General features: G+C 41.2%; 1 protein-coding gene across 1 annotated transcript in view; it reads left to right on the top strand.

Annotated features, from left to right (window-relative positions):
* The window catches only part of LOC138191445 (single-stranded DNA-binding protein 2), a 52656-nt gene that overhangs the window by 21184 nt on the left and 14381 nt on the right, over positions 1 to 17091 (top strand). Inside the window, exons 2-4 of the mRNA XM_069138275.1 lie at positions 1648 to 1720; positions 5389 to 5450; positions 5760 to 5844. Of these exons, the coding sequence (XP_068994376.1) occupies positions 1648 to 1720; positions 5389 to 5450; positions 5760 to 5844 (220 nt within the window). The remainder of the gene's footprint in view (positions 1 to 1647; positions 1721 to 5388; positions 5451 to 5759; positions 5845 to 17091) is intronic.

Below are 17091 nucleotides of genomic sequence, written 5' to 3'. Positions count from 1 at the left end.
ATGAGGCTCAAGCACAAATGTGATACTCTCCTCTTAAATTTATGACAAATACTTCCCTGTTCATATCCCTGCATGTATGTTGTTGCACTTCCTAAATGTCTAAATCTACACGGTGCCATTAGGAGTCGGTGAGATCCACTGTTAATCCTCTCTGGATCAATTTTTATCTTGTATTTATAGACCAGTAGATCACCCCGTCCTCTCTTTCCTAACTTGCTGCTAGTACCACTGCAGACACACTGGAAGGAGAATTGATTAACAAATAAAGCCTGTAATTAATTCTTACTGTGATCAAAGCCATGGGAGGAAGTCCACGGAGAGCCCAAGGCACGAAGGTGAGGTGTTTCACAGTGTGGGCCCACCAAGTGCACTCTTATCACCATGTTGTTTGTTCTTTAAATAGGTGGCTTTTAGAGTTAGTATTGTGTTGGGTGGATTTAAAATGTTTTAAAGATTGCTCTGCCTGTTGTTTGGCATTTGGAAGGTGATTAGTGTTCCTAAGGTGGTGGCTGTCTTCCTGCTTCTCGTGAGATTTGTAACGGACTGTGACGTTCTCACACATCCCTTCACAAAACTCTGTGGGGCTGCTTTGCAATTTGTATCCATGCATAGGCTCCGTCATCTTTATTTTTAAGCACTCCTGGGAGAAACTGTGTCATGAAGTAAGGTTTTTGCATGAATGCTTGTCTGCTTGTAAAAGTAAGACGGTTTATGTCCTTCTCTTTCTCCTCTTTCTTTCTACATCTGTTGGCCTTCACTCTCTATAATGTCCCAATTTCTCATGTTTATTCCTCCGTGCCAGCGACAGGTCCGGTCGACTGTACGTACCGTCCGGCTGTGCATCCGTCCCATTCTTGTGAGCGCGATATATATTAGGAACATCGTAGGGGAATTTCTTCCAGTTTTGCACAAAATTTCACTTGGACTTAAGGATAAACTGATACGATTTTGGGGGGAGAGAAAGGTCAAAGGTCATATAACACGTTTGTGGCCATAACTCAAGAATTCATACACTAATAATGACAAAATGTCTTTAAAAAAAAAAAATCTAGTATGATGTTTAATTTCCAAAAAGTAAAACATCAACTTCACCGTAGCATCTTAATTTTATGCAAAATAATTTTCAGGTTGTAATTCAACACCATAAACCAGAAAAAGAATGGGAGACGGTATTTTACTTATTTTAGTTAATTGGTGACACTGATCTTGAGTGTTCACCTTGAAACGGTGGTGAATGTACTGATGTACTGTTGAGTTGAAGATGTGTGTGAAGCATCCGCGCTTTAGAATGTGTAGCTTCTTTGCAGCAAAATCCATATTTGGATCATTATCTACTGTCATGGCTACAACTTTATGCTATCAGAATCAGCTTTATTGGCCAAATTCCTTTGAAGTCTTCACCACATATATTTTATGAGTCTGGACAGACATGGATGTTAACTGCAACTTGACTGACTGGTAGACCTGTACAACTGTGAGCTGGTGATTGCAGAACAGTATTTTACAAGAGTTTGTAGACTAATCAATTTTGTCAGTTAATCAAATAACAATTGATACTATATATTGGTGGTGATTACTTGTTTTTATGTACTATTAGGTCTCAATTAACAAACTGACCCATTTCCTTCCGCTTCTTTATCTGTGCAGGTTGGCTCTATATGTGTATGAGTATCTGCTGCATGTAGGAGCACAGAAGTCAGCACAGACCTTTCTCTCAGAGGTGAGTAACAAAAATGCTTTACGTTTGTGTGTGTGTGTGTGTGCGTGTGTGCGTGTGTGCGTGCGTGCGTGCGTGCGCACATGTGTGTGTATGTCAGACTCCAGGCCATGTGCTTTATGTGTCCCTTATTCAATATGTCCAGTAAGTGTAGCAGCTAATTTAATTAGCCAGACCTTATAGTGCTGAGCTTACAGGTTAGTACAGCAGACAAGCTTTTTATCATTAGTGTTGCATTTAGTGGGACTGGAGCCGGTGCACAGGAAGAGTTAGTGCTTACACTGGAGCTGACGTCTTGGACTGACATCACTGTCTGATCGGCTCAGCCGCTCTGTCTCTATCAATCTCTTCCTATCGCATTCTTGTCCTTTTTTTTTTTATTATTTCTTTACTTTCTCTCTTTGTAATCGTTCTGCTCTCATCTTCATCTGTCTTCACTTCTCTGCCGGAGATTGGAGCTTGTCCTCACTCTAATTCGGCAGAGGTAAAAAGGTGATGGGGTGAAAATGAGGTCAGTTGATTATTGTGCTTCGCTGTAAATGCTGGTAAATTACAATGTAGAAGACAGTGACTGGAAGCTTGTTGTACATCGGCCAGAGGAAGAGGAGAACAAAGAGAGGCGGATGGAAAAGGTTACATCATCAGCTGGCACTGATTCTCATCACTCTGACTTAGTGTTTGTCACTGCATATGTGCGCGCGCGCGCGCACACACACACACACATACACACACACACACACACACACACACACACACACACACACACACACTTCACTCTCTCTGACACCCTTTCCTCTCTGTCATATCACTTGCTCTCTCTTCCGCAGATGTAGGAGATGAAAAGGATAGGCGGTGTCAAATTCAAGTGTGGGAACGCATTAACTAAGAGTGCAACAAGTATAAACACAGCCGCTTGTATACAGTTCACATGCACACACACACGTTTGCATGCACACACGTTCACATGCACACACACAAACACACATACACACACAGTGTGAACATAACACCAGTATGTAGCTTTTGCTGAAATAGTGGGGTGGAGTGAAAACATGGCTTTAAAGGCCTGTTATCCACTTTTATCATCCACATCGCTTTACAGTGTATCCTCAGGCTCAGGAAACAAGAGCCTAGAATGGTGATTCACAAATCAGACCCAGATACCTACGTAAATACCAAATCACAAACAGACAGCTACGAAGAACAGGCAACAGAAACCACACATCCCTGTCAAACTAAATCGATGGCTCAAACTGTTGTAACAAAAATACACTTAAACCTTTACAGAATACAACAGGAGGAAAATAAAATCTTTAATAAGGTGGAAAGAAAACTGCAACAGCGCAACTTACATCTGCCAGTAATCATGCTAAAGGGATCTCAGTGTAGCATGGTGAAGGTAAATGAAAGAACCTCCCGGGAGTGCAGACCACAAGAAGACAGGATATGCGGGCACAGTCTGTGCTTTTTTCTTTTTTTTCTTTTTCTTTTTTCTCTACGCTTTCCAGATGAAGGGAGAATTAAAAAAAAAAAAAAAAAAAAAAACGCGCACCAGAAAGCGTCCTGACCTGAACTGTTTGTAATCTTGTTTGGACTGAGCTACAGCCAATTAAATGTGAAAAATGAGGGACGTCATGCCCATTCTGCATTTTGTGTACCATTTGAGCGTTTGTGAGGAAGAAAATTCTAATTTGTCATGGTGAATATGGATATTGCCGGCTGCTGCCATGATGTTTCAAATTAACTGATGCATTTACAAGACTGCTAACTTAGATTGAAAGCATGTGGGATAAACAAATAGAGGCAGTTCCTAACCCTCCCCGGCATACTTCAAAGCAAGGCATTCCTTCTAAAAGTCCCTGTGTCTGATACGCAGCTGAGGTCAGGACAGTCTGATTGAAAGTGCAGTGATACAGTGTTTCCTGTTATTTTAGCGCTTGTTCACGCTGCTACTAGAGCAGGTGGCACAGTGGTATTTTTCTTCTACCCATATGAAACATTTCAGTGAATGCAATTAAAAAGATGAGGTCACTCTAAAAGTCGGAGAGAAAGAGTGACGTAAGCCTGTTTATAGAAGGAGAGGCAGACGAAACAATAGTTTCACAGTCTGATCGCAGTAGCCTGACTGCTGCTCATAGTTGTTATTCAGACTGTTAGGTTTCTTTGTGTGCACATCCGTGGACAGTATGTACAAATATAAATTGTCCCTACCGAGGGTGATGTCAGACATCACCTTGACAGAGGTCTTAAGGCATCAGCATGCTTCACCTGAGGTGCTGGTCTGATTGTTCAATGGTGTCTAAAGCCCTCCTAACCCACACCTTTTGTTGGCGCTTGACAATGGAATTGATGGTTGCGGTTGCTTTCCTTTCTTGCACAACACATATGAAGTTGACAGTGACAACAGGGGCAGGTTTATTACTCAAAATTTATAGTCATTTGTTTTTAAACAATGGACAAAAGCAAGCTTCTCTTGTCAGCCAATGAAACTATTCAGCTAGTTTGCTACTTAAGATAATGTTAGCTTCATATTTTGATCACACTGTTATCAATTCTCTATGAAATTGCTTAGAGCTGACATACTTTGACAAACAAGACAAAAGTTAGATTCATGCTTTATTAAGTATTTTCCCAAAAATAGAATATTTCGTTTTAAGATTTGGGTTTTTTAGTATAGAGATTATCTCAGCTAAAACACCTGGTTTTGGGATTGGTCAGGTGTAAAATCCAATAAAGGGCAGGACAGAGCTGCTAACGTTAATCGTAACCCCTAAGGTATCCAGGACCAACCCTCACAAGGCGATTAAACTGTACACAATCGACATCTTTGTTGTGAACTGAGCTTTTTTTTTGAGTAACTGTAACTAGTAATTGCCGCTGGCCGTGGAAGTAACTGTTGGTTATAGTGTAGCTGATTTTTGCTAAGCTGTCAATAGACAATACTTTCTTTAACTGACAAACCTGACAAGTAAGAAGTGTTTCTCCACAAAATTAGATCTGTAACTTTTCTTTTCAACAAAAAACTGCCGTAAAGGTGAATTCAAGTCAAATTATTTATTTTAGCCCAGTATCACAAGATGACTGCATTAAAAGACAGATTGTCTGCAAGTATGTGCCACAGCCCCAATTTGGCCTCTGCTGATGATGGCCAGTATTGTACCCCACCTTCACGTACGGCAGTTCAAGAACTACTTCTCACAAGTTTGGACACGGAGTCATACAAGCCAGCTCATTTCAAGCATACCCCAACTCTCATTAATTGTTTTTGGAAGACTGTGAGGAAGGAATGAAGGAGGAAAATGGAGTAAAGAAAGGAATAAATACTGTAACTGTAAAGGACCAGACTGAAGGTGTGTGGGTTATATAAAGGTTTGATGGGGCTCCTCAGGCTGGTATATGTCTCTGACCTCATCCTCCATACACCTCCTGACTCAGAAAACATATTCGTACACTTTCACGTACTCGTGAATAGACGGGCTTTCAGGCACACGTAAACCCACTTATCCACTTATGAGTCTGAGAATCATAACATAATTACATAATGGCATGTGTTATAAGAATTCCCTGGCTCCCTTTTCAACCTTGTAAAGCAGGTAATTCGGATGTCAGGCATGTTTTTATAGTCAATATGTTTCTGAAGCGTCTCATTCTCTCTCTGTGTGTCTGTCAAGATCCGATGGGAGAAGAACATCACATTAGGAGAACCTCCGGGGTTCCTCCACTCATGGTGGTGGTGAGTGTTTTTGTGTCTAATGAGTCCACATATATTCTCGTTAATGTTGTTTTTCTTTATTCCATCACTGACACGACTGAATAAAATGATCATTTACTCTCCTCCTCCTGTTTTTATTTTTTTTATGTCAATACTTGTCCCCAAAAGCTCTTCTTCAATTTGCTGTTTGCCAAGTGTAACTCTGCACTTCAAGTCATCTATTACATCTATTGTCTTGATGCTGGATTACCATACAACCTAGAATTTGTCTCCCTGAGGCTTTTATTGTTTGTCTTTAATCGCCACTTGCTCTAACTGCCTTTCTTGTAGTGTTTTCTGGGACCTGTACTGTGCAGCTCCAGAGAGACGAGACACATGTGAGCACTCCAGTGAGGCCAAGGCTTTCCATGACTACGTGAGTCTACACTAATATTGTGTTTTCCCTTTTTCCGGCACAGTGTCCCTCAAAGATTATTGCAGGGAGATAGATGTTATGTTATAAGGGCATTAAGGTTTTCCATAATCTTGCAGACAAACAGACAAAGAAACAAACTGCACCAAAAACATAACCTCCTTGGCTGAGATGACAATGACACAGAGTGGCTTGTTGCATATTTAGATCATAAAGGTGGGACAACCTCATTCAGTTTGTCACATCTAATCCGGGAACATTATGCTTCATACTGTTTGGTCATGCGATGCAACTTGTACTTAGAAGCTGGTGAAATGTTTTTATCTCTTTACTAATCTTTGACCTGAGGTGCTGTTTAATTGAATGCTTGTTGTGATGTTCAAACTGTGTGATAAAGTGTATAGAACGTACTGTACTGTTTAGTGTTTTGTACCTGTTGTTTGTACTCTGCCAGAGCACGTACACAAAAAGTAGTGTGAGCACGTTGCGCTGATGAGCAGACTGGGCAGGAAGACGGTGGCCTCTGTGGTGGAAACGTTGTTTAGTGCTGTGTTTTTTCAGTGTTGCTCCACTTCACTCCTGTAATTCCCGCACATCAAGGCATGGGTTGACTCAGTCATGCGCCATCCAGTAAGTGGAATACAATGGGCAGTGCCAGCGTTCTTGAAGTTTTAGATTAACTGGTGACTAAGAGAGGTGAAGTGTGGCTCTCCTCTCTCTGGGAGTTCTGAGGTGTGTGTGTTTGTGTGTGTGTGTGTGTGTCTGCATGCGTGTGCATGCGTGTGTGCATGTGTGCGAGATCGGGTCTTCTCTCTACTGCTTTTCATGTTGTTGTTTTCCCTCTGCAGGCTGAAGTCTGACTCATCAGATTTGTCTGTACTGTGGTTTATTGAGATGTATTGTTGGAAGTGCACAGGTCAGGGGTTTCTGCCTACCCCAGCAGGATCTTCTCTCTCTTCCCTCTCTGTGGTTCGCTCCCTCTTTCCTTTAAGCTTGCAATCCTTTAGAACTGGTGGGGGCTCTCTTCTCTTTTATCTTCTTGCTGTAGGTGTGTGTGTGTGTGTGTGTGTGTGTGTGTGTGTGTGTGTGTGTGTGTGTGTGAGTGCGAGTGTGCATACGCAGGTGATGTTGCTGATGCTGGCGATGATGATCAGGGTGATGAATAGGCACTCCACGGACGAGGCAGCGATGTGATGATGTCATCCCGGCTCCGGCGAAAGGAGCTGGAGGGCAGCACGACCTCAGCCCAGAGAGACAAACAGAAAAGGAGAGGAGAGAGGGGCACACTTAGATACAAAAGTAACTAGAACCACATAGGGTTCTTCGGCTTGTTGAGAACCCTTTTTGGTTCCTGGTGTAATCCTTTTGGAATCCTCATTTCTAAGACATAGAAACATTCAGAGGGATAGAAGGAGACAATAAGAGGGAGAAACAGAAAAAACTTATTTCTGATTTACACCAATTAATCTAAAATACGTCTCAACACAAAAAAACAAGCAGAACACATTCACGGTAATTTAATCTGAATGTAGTCAAGATGATGACAGCAACAGGATCTTGCTGTTTAGACTTATCTGATCAGAATCAATTCAATTCAGAAATCATTCAGAGTAAATCTTAACGTCATTAGCAAAGGCCACCAGCAGCATCTTATTCTTACATTTCCTGCAGGGATGTAATCAGAGAATTATAATTAGACCAATTGTAATTAGACCAAGGTCACTTTCAATCAACTGCTCCAATGCTGCGCTGCTTCTCGGATCCAATCAGAGGTAGTACCCACATATCTGCTGCTCAATTAAAACAGAATGGGGGGACAACCGCGGTGGACGTTGTTGCAAAAAGTAGCACGCTTTAATTTGATGCTTGTGTCTCTCTTTCAGTCTCCTGACTTTGAGACTGATGGAGATTTTAATCAGACATTTTCATGGTAATTATTTTCAGATAGCTAATTACTGAGTGAAGTCCTAATTAATGCTGGGCAGATGTAGGAGCTCATTCGCATCATCTTTGTGTCCCTTTCCTTTGATAATTGATGGGATTGTGACAAGGCTTTTGACTTCATTTGCCCACTTATACCAGTTTGAACCAGATACAATTGTCTTTGTGTGAATCTGATTGAAACAAGCAGTTTCGTTTGTGTTTTTGTGTTCTCTCTGTTTACACGTGCATCATGGAGATCATATAAGTAGATTTGAGTGTGAGGATGGTCTTCTAGAACATTAATACAGTAATCTAATGTTAAAAAGGAAAGAAAGAAAAGACTGATGAACAAAGTGAGGAGAGATGCAATGTTATTGATTTCCATCCTCAGACAAGGCTTTTCAAGCATCAGAAAGGCCGTTTACAGTTCTGTTAAGTGCTTTGTAAATTGTGTTCTCAATACTAAATGAGCGGTTTCCATTTGCAAAGGCCCATGGAGCCATAAAAACAAGCTATTTTTAAATTCTTATGCTTGGCCCGGAAATGACCTTATTAGAAGCAAAAGTCAAAATCGTTTCTGTCTTTGAGGAATAATAGCTGTACCATCTTGCAGCAAAAACACAAACATAAAGGCATATAATACAATTATATCGCAATGCATGAAGATAATTAATTAAGAGACATATGGTTGAATCGTATATTTTGAACTGATTTCTGCAGGAACAATAAAGTGGTTTCACTACTCAAAGCAAATTTTTGCCCCAACGAAATATCTTACCATGGTAAAGGCAAATTAAAGTGGAGTGACAAAGAATAGAGTCAGCATGAAATTTCTCGCTAGACCATATTAGGAATATTAACAGCATATCAGACCCTTTAAAATGTTTGCTGTACTGAAAAATGGCCCTCTTGAAATACAAACGTCTCAGTATGAATTGTGTTAAGTGCATTGGTGCATGATTGTGTATTTGTGTGTGGCCCTTTTTTGCAGAATAATTACACATGTACAAATACGCCTTAGTGGATTCATCTTGCAAGGTCTGAAAGAGACAGTCTGGAGGTTAGAGAAGCAGACTGGTGCAAGGAGGACTGATGGAAAAAAATGTAAGAGCTGCACTCTGAACTGGGCTTCATTGAGAAAGATGCCCAACTTGTGATTTTAGGAGATTATCAGTGTCTGACAGTTGCACTGGTCACACTGTGCAGCGTCCAGATAAGAACATGCTTTAACTGAAGCAAGTCGCTGGCTAAAACACTCTCCTTGATGAATCATGGGTTTCGTTTAAAAGAGGGATTATGAAAATGTGGTTTGAACTGAAATGTAGGTGGTTGTGGAGGTCTTTTAAGGTCTGAAAATGCAGTTTTCAGTGACTGTGCTTTTAGCTGCACATGTTTGTCTCATTAATGTGTGAATCTCTGATAGATTCTCTCTGAGGAAAGGCCCAAAAAACTACAGATTCTAGTAAAACAACCAGAAGACAAATGGACACTCCATTGATTAATCTGCAGTTATTTTTAATTTAGATCATAGAATGTGAAATCAAAAGTATAATGGCCAACAGAGCTCAAGAGTAATTAATGCAATTTAAACTTCCTTTACTTGCCAAAGGAAACGCCGTTGTTAACACTTGTTTTGATTTAATTTTGAAAGGAGTTTCAGCCATTATTATGTTTACTGTTCCATTCAATTGAACAAGAAGTTAGGATACGCAATTCCTTCTTCCTCTAATGTTGGACTGAGGGCAAACTGGATGCTCCAGCAGCTCATAATCACTTCTTGTGGTAAAATGTGGTATTATGAGAGACAGGGTTTGCTGGTTAGTATACTAACTTCATTATATGTCTCTGGAACACAATGCATAGACGTTAGCACTGCTACTTCTTTACTTTTCTGTGGAATTTTTTGTTAATTTTTGAATGCTTTAAACTTAAAATTGTACATATTGCGCCTTTAAGAAAATACATAGTTGCAGTGCATTAATTTGTCTTGGCCACAATTGAAAAAATGCCAAGCCTCAAATGTCTTGTTTTGTCTGACCAAAAGTCCAGAACCCCAAATCATTCAATATCCTATGACACGTGATATCCTCTTATGTTTGCTTCACATGTTAAGTCCATATTGTAGACACATACTGTGGATTGTAAGTTGTGAGTTGTTTATGTGAAGAGTTTTTCCTTCTTAGTTTTTTTTGTTTTTTTTTTCAATTTTAGAGGAAATATATTTTTTTTTTTTTTTTTTTTTTTTCGCAAAAAACGATGTGCTTTGCAGTTCAGTACAGTATTTGTCTTTAGGGCACTCATGACCTCTTCGCTTTGTTGAGAGATATCTTCATTACCAGGTTGAAAGCCACAGTTTTAAGATATTGATGTTGCTAAATTGGTAAAACTGCAGTAAAACTAATTGTGATCGCACCCTACTGTCTGCCTGCACAAGGCTAAATTACTTAATATGAACAAAGAGGGTGACAGTTGGAGATCGAGCAAACATAAAATGTGCAGTAGACAGGCAGCAGTTTTACAGGCAAGTATTATAACAAGGGGAGCCTGGTATCATTGTGTGGCATCACTGTGGGAGATAGCAGGCGCACAGCAGTTAGAGGGGAAGAAGAGATCAAGAGGCAGCGCCAAGAGCAACCCCCTTTGATAAAAATGCTCCGTCTCTCGCTGCCAGATCTTACATTCATACTCTCCCACTCACGCATGGAAATGTATTCACACCGCTCAATTTAACAGCAGCGCACATATGCTGTCATTATTGTAAAGCTAAAGGATACACAGATTTGTAAATATATAACAACAGCACTGCGTTACTCATTTACATACTGATGCACTCTTCATGTTTGATGAGCACAAGTGCACACATATTGTACTGTGCTGTCTGTGAGAGGCTGAAGGACAGACAGGGTTTAACTGAGCACAGCTCCTGCCTGCAAAGAGGAACATGTGTGGCGTGTGAATGTGTCCCGTTACACTAAGCACAAGGACACTTTGGTACAGCAATTGTTGGACAATACTTCTGAATGAGTCAATATAAAGGGGCTTTAGCTCGAGTCCCTCTGGTTATTTTCTTTCAGTGCTGATATTTTGCAACCTTAATAACCCAATTATACATAATACTTTCAAAAAAGTTGCAATAGAAAATGTTGTTATTTTGAAATGATTAATAATTAATGTTTAATTTCCCCGAAGCACTGCAAAGATGGCAATGTGAGCTGACCTTTTTCTGGCTACAATTTCCACTTGTACCCAAGAAATATCAAAACATAAAGGGCAGGTTGCCATGAAATTCTCTGAGCACATTTATATAACAACCCAACCTTTTTGCAGCTATGCTATAAAATGTAGGACTTTTTTTTCTCCCCTAAACCCGTCTTCTCAGGCAGAGCTACCTCCCAGGAAGCTCCAACCATTCGAAAGTCAGCAAAACTTTTGCAATCTTCTGAGCTCATTCCCTAGATTTTTCAAGCCTTTTTTGCATATTGTTGCAGGTACCACAGGCCGCATTAAAACATTTTAAAAGATAATTTTACATCTTGCTAAAGCAAATTATGAGCTTAGTATTGGTGCGTCTGAACTCAGTTTTTCTCCTTGGTTTGCAACTTTTAAACATTATTATAATTTATCAGGATATGATGCTAAAAAAGCCCAAAATTGCATTATATTTGTTCAGAAAAGTTGCTACAAATTCAACCATTCCTGAGTGCAATAATTACTTTAAAAAAAAAAAAAGCATGAGCAGTAAACAAACCTGACAACAGCTTGACTCAGTGGACTTAAATGCAAATCTGAATTTAGACCAGACCCTGAATTTGTTTGTGTGTGCATGCCTTTGAACAGAGAAAAATTAAGTGGACAGAAACAACCTAGAAACAGAGACTCTGTTGGCTCCAAGTATTGTGGGTAACAAGCTGATTCCAACCAGTGGAGAACCAATGGGGGATGCAGAGACCCCCAGTCTGTTTCCAGGGAAACAGAGCTCTTTCTCCTCCTCCCCCCCACAACCCTCTCCCTCTCTCTGTCTCCGTCCATGTCTCTCTACCTCTCTCTCTTAAACCCTCCCATGTTCCTTCTTGGCGGTGTTGAGGAGGAGGGAGATGTGGAGGTGACTCACTGTAACATCATTGCCATGGCAATGAAGAGCGAGCTCAGTGAAGAGGGAGAGAGGGGAGGAAAATAACGGGAATTTCCATAGGTTGAGTAGGGAGGGAAATGGTTGTCACGATCTCCAACAGTTTTTTAAAAAACAGGGGAAATTTCTGTGTTGCGTACCTACTGTGTGTCTGGCTGCTTATACTTGAGGATTTGTTTAAGAAACCACTCACTCTGTTTCATTTCTCCCTTCCTTGCTCGTCCCCTTCTCTCTCTGTACACTGCTTCATCTTGTCTCTTTCACATCAGCAGGGTTTTTTTTCCTTGTCTTCATTCACTATGCCTATCTCTGCCTCTGTTCTCTCGCCTTCTACATTCCTCTTCATGTCTGTTGCTTCCTCTCTGGCTGGCCTGTTGCGTACAACTGTCTTGTCTCTGAGGAGTGTGTTTATGGTGTATTATGCCTAGTCATGTCACATGCGTGTTTAGACACGCCGCGATGGTGTGTTTGTGTGATATGCACGCCTTGCTGCTCGCTACAGGGCAAAGGCAGAGATGAGGTCATGGTGGAGAGTGTTAACTGAGGGCAGGAAAGACAAGCATGTGTAAGAAAACAAAGAGGAAAAAGCAGTGACAGCTCTGATACAGAAGATGAATTTCTAGTTTAACAGCAGTTATTATTATTGATTATGAAAATAAGGGGCTTTGTCAGGAGCTTATGTTATGAGTCTGCAACAGTCTGAGTTAATGCACTATTGCTATCTAAGCTTTGACACATGCAGCTTCATCCAGAAAGATTATTTCTGTTTAATTCTAACTGAGGTCAAAGTTGATGTTTTGTAGTCACAAGCGACTTGGAATTAAATATTTTCGTTTGAAATCATTCAAGGTTAGCACATATTTTTCACATTGGACAGTGTGTTCTTTCACATCGTCTGTATTCCCTGACCTGTCTGCGAGAGAAGTCATAGAAATGCTGCAAATGTTTATACAGCAGCAGTCTCACAGGTTATGTGTGTGAAAAGGATTATAGTGAATGATCCAGAGATTGAGCAGTAGAAGTGGCGGCAGGAGTACGCAGGAAAAGTAGGAGGGCAAAAAGAGAATGCTGACACGATCAGACTGGCACGTTATCTCTTTGACCCCAACTAACCCCAGTGCTTTTTTTTGCTGTTGTAGACACCCATATCCTTATCTCGTGCTGTCTCTTACGTGTGGCCTTCTAACTCTAGAAGGACTGCAAAATGAGACAACTTCTGACGAGTTCCTCCTGTGGCTACTGTAGGTCTTTGTATCGACAGCTCTGTCAATTTTCTATCTCTTCAATCTTGGCAATTGCACTGATATGTTTGAAAAGAATAGATATGACTCGGTCAACGATGGCATAGTTTGTGGATTTTTGTGGATCGAAATTCTGTGCGCAGATAGAAAAGACCATGATATAGTCGCCTCTTCATCTCAAGCCGTGTCGTTTAAATCTGCCTCTGTGTCTTTCCACGTTCTCCTCTGTGTTCAGTCCATCTCCCTTATCTCCCCCCAGTGTCGTTGAACCGAGTAAGATAGTGGTGGGAGAAGTGTGACAACCCAGCACCGAATCATTTTTAACTCCGTACTGTATCTGACAGCGCATCAGCCTTTGACTCCACCTCACATATTATACAGCTCCTTGCAGCCTTAGAGATGTTTACAAGGGTCGATAATGACATCAGTGATAAAGGAAACACGGCCAATGCTCCCTCCCCCCTCCCTTACCCCCTCCATTGTCCTCTCCCCCCTCTGTGCAGTTGATATCACCCACCTGTAATCGCCCAGTGAGACCGAGCAGATTAGTGCTGCGCTGCCATTTTACCAGGTAATCACCTGTGATGTTACACTAGAGAGTGTCTGGGAGCTAGTGGGAATTCTGTTGTGCAGGATAATGTGCTGCCGAATGTGATGAAGATTGCAAAGGTTTAGAAGAATTCACGTGCTGAGCAGTGAGAACTAGGATTGGGCCAGAATGAAATAAATAAAAAAAAAACATTAAATTCAGAGAAACATTTTGTTTTTCATTAAGAAATGATTTTATGTCATACACACAAAGCTCATTTCCTCACTTCATATCCGTCATATCGCCTGTTGTCCTCCCCACAGCCTTGATAACGCAAAAATAATTTGTTTGTGTGATATTTCCTACTTTTAGTTATTAAAAGAATTCCTTTTCCTATTTCTCAAATAGTTATGGTTATTATCACTGTGTTTTCATTTTTCCTTTGTAACCCAACCTAAACTAGTCATTGTAATACGCATTCAAGAGTCAGATTTTTTTTATCTTTTAACATTAAACATTAAAGTCTTACATTTGGATTAATGGTTTATGAACAAATGGAACGACGCCTGCGAGCAAGTTCAGGCAGTCAACGCGAGCTGCTCCGCTCTGCATCACGTGACACGCCACATACATCATAATCATCTGACATACATGTTCTCCAAATTTGGCGGCCTAGTTAAGCTGGGAAATTTCCCATCTCCCCCTTTTTGCCTGTCAACAACACTGGGTTTTGGTGCAGATCCTCGCAAAGCACTCTGCAGGAGGCCACTTGAGCCTGAACAAGTGAGGGGGCCTGAGTCCCAGGTGGAGCCCGGGTGCCACCGGGTGCCTGCAAGACGAGCACGAGGGACAATAAGGAAAGTGCGCCATACTTGAATAATATGAGCCGTGACGGAAAGTCTGAGGCATGCAGTGATTGGATAAATGGGACGAGTGGGAGGCAGGGGGAGAGAGGATACGTGTGTCTAGAAGGAGAAAGGAGTGAATGAACATGGCTCAGATTCAATATTGAACGGGAGGATACTCCCAATTACATGCACTATGCTGCCTTCTGTTGTAAGGACCTTAAATATAAACTGCCTAGAGATGATATATGTTTTGATTTGGCGCTATAAAAATTAAACGTGATATGGGTTTGGTCCAGAAGATTTCAGACGTGACTCGACTCGACTCGGTCCAACAAACTTGGACTTGGTTCAGATACTTACAAGCAGCTGTGGTACAATGTGGTTAAACAGCAGAGGTGTGGGATGAAGAGCGTGGAGACGACACATTTTTACACTCGCTGCTGTTTTACTGGTGTACCATATGGCATGTTTTGGTTCAGAAAGGGAGCTTAGAATGCCAGAGGGTGATTTTAAGCCTGTCTGCCTTTAAAGTGAGTTTGGCTCTGGATTCAACAGTGGAGTGTGTGGATCTCTCTTGCCACAGGAGAGTGTGAATAATACATGGTTAAAAGCAGAGCACACCCATTCTCATCTCTACCCTGCTAGCACACTTCTTTTTTTGTCTGTCTCTCTTACTTTTGTGCCGCCTGGCAGGATTTTCTTAGTTCAAACTTTTAGTTAGAGATTCTGTAGTTATACTTTTGACAGTGATTGACAGACGAGAAAGTTATATTCTGCGGCATATACACCAATGCAGAAATCAATCTCCTCATTGTGTTTCCACTGTCACACTTTAATGTGCATATTAGAAAGTTTGTGTGCGTGTGTGCGTGTGTGCGTGTGCGTGCGTGTGTGTGTGTGTGTGTGTGTGTGTGTGTGTGTGTGTCATGCAGAATGGTTGCATCTCGTCTTTCCATTCCCCCCTCCCTCGTTCAGGAAGTGGACTAATGGCATTTGAGAGGATGGAGGGAGCGGGAAAGAGGGAGAGGGAGGAGGGACAGAGTTCCTTCCTGTGTAGTGTGTCATTTGTAGATCCTGATGTGCTGCGGTGGGTGGCCTTGAGACTCAGTGGTAACCCTTCCACATCCCACCACTACCCCTCACCGAGGCAGCCGGCATACAGAATGAAGAACATGTGAATTTTTTTACTCAAGCTTCGCTCAGCTGTCATTTTTACACGTCTGTTGTCATACACTCTCATGTCATTTTTCACTGCAACTGCAAAGAAATTATATTAACCCTACTCCTACTACTTGCCAGAGTTCCATAATGACCTTTGTTAAATATTAGAGCTGAATTAATTAATTGATTGCTTGATTAGAATATGTACGTAGAAGTAATCAGCAACTTTTGTCTGTTGTCTTTATAGCAAAAATGACAAACATTCTCAGGTTCTGGCTCTTTAATTTTAAATGTTCTGCTTGTTTTACACAGTATAGTTTAATTTTTATTTTTTTTTAAAGAGGATTAAAAAAGAAAAACACATTTTATTTTTCACAAACACTCCGTACTCTATTTAAAACTATTCAATAAATGCTGATACAGTATATCATCTTTATCCATAAATACAGTTTTGGTTTGCAGATTAGTTTTTACTGCAGCAGGACAGTATTACACCTGCCAGTCCACTAGAAGACAGTAATGTCAGCGTGATCGTTGGCCTTACCTCTGCGTAAAAAGTACAGACACGTCACACGTCAAAAGTCATGTTACATGTCAGGTGACTAATGTCTTGTGATGGAGGTCATTTGACACAGTACAAAAGTGCTTAAGTCTGTGTATGGAGCATGGACTGTATATAAAGTGGCTGCAGCTTCCGGGTCTGAAACATTAGGCCACTGTGGAAGTGCCTTAAACTGCAATACCACCGAGTGCCACTAAGGGTTGGCTCCAAACAAAGCTCTGGCTTAATAGACTCCCATTCAACTTCTCTCATGAAATCTAAAGTCAGTCATTTTTTTCCACAATTCTTTATTGGGTCATTTGCTAAACCCCCTCCTTCCTATTAGTTTTCTGGTGGTCCATCTGAAAATAATTGTCATTATTTAGATATCAGGCCTCAAAGGGTGGTGTGTTTGGGGCTGTGTCTGTTTGATTGACAGGCCTGTGGCGCAGTCAGGTTTCCGCTACAGGTGACCAGGTGTAGTGTCCTCAGGTTCCCAATCAGAGTCAGATCCACCGCTCGGTCCGCCCCAGCTTGTCCAAATATGGAAACTCCTCCGAACTAACAAGATGGTGACGGCCAAAAAGTCAATCTCGATGTTTCATAACGGCAGTTCACGAACCAATGGGTGATGTCACGGATGGTTGCCGTTTGGTATGGAGGCAGCTACAACCGACCTTTACCCAAAAGTCTGCAGTTCAAGTCTGTGAGAAAGTGATTTGGATTTCTTAAAGAAATCTTTTCTGGACTTTTATCCAATACTTTGTGCCTAACACTAACCTCACAGGGCTTTTTTTCCCTAAACATAACGGCATGTTTTTTCACGCTTAAACGAGGCAAACACATTGACATGGTGACCCCTAGTAGACTGGCGGGAG

The sequence above is a fragment of the Embiotoca jacksoni genome, unplaced genomic scaffold, assembly GCF_022577435.1.
Source record: "Embiotoca jacksoni isolate LCO1_2020_lvr unplaced genomic scaffold, fEmbJac1.0.p SCAF_8, whole genome shotgun sequence".
Lineage (NCBI taxonomy): Eukaryota > Metazoa > Chordata > Actinopteri > Embiotocidae > Embiotoca > Embiotoca jacksoni.
The sequence above is the reverse complement of the archived record's forward strand: the minus strand, read 5'-3'. Positions and strand labels throughout refer to the sequence as shown.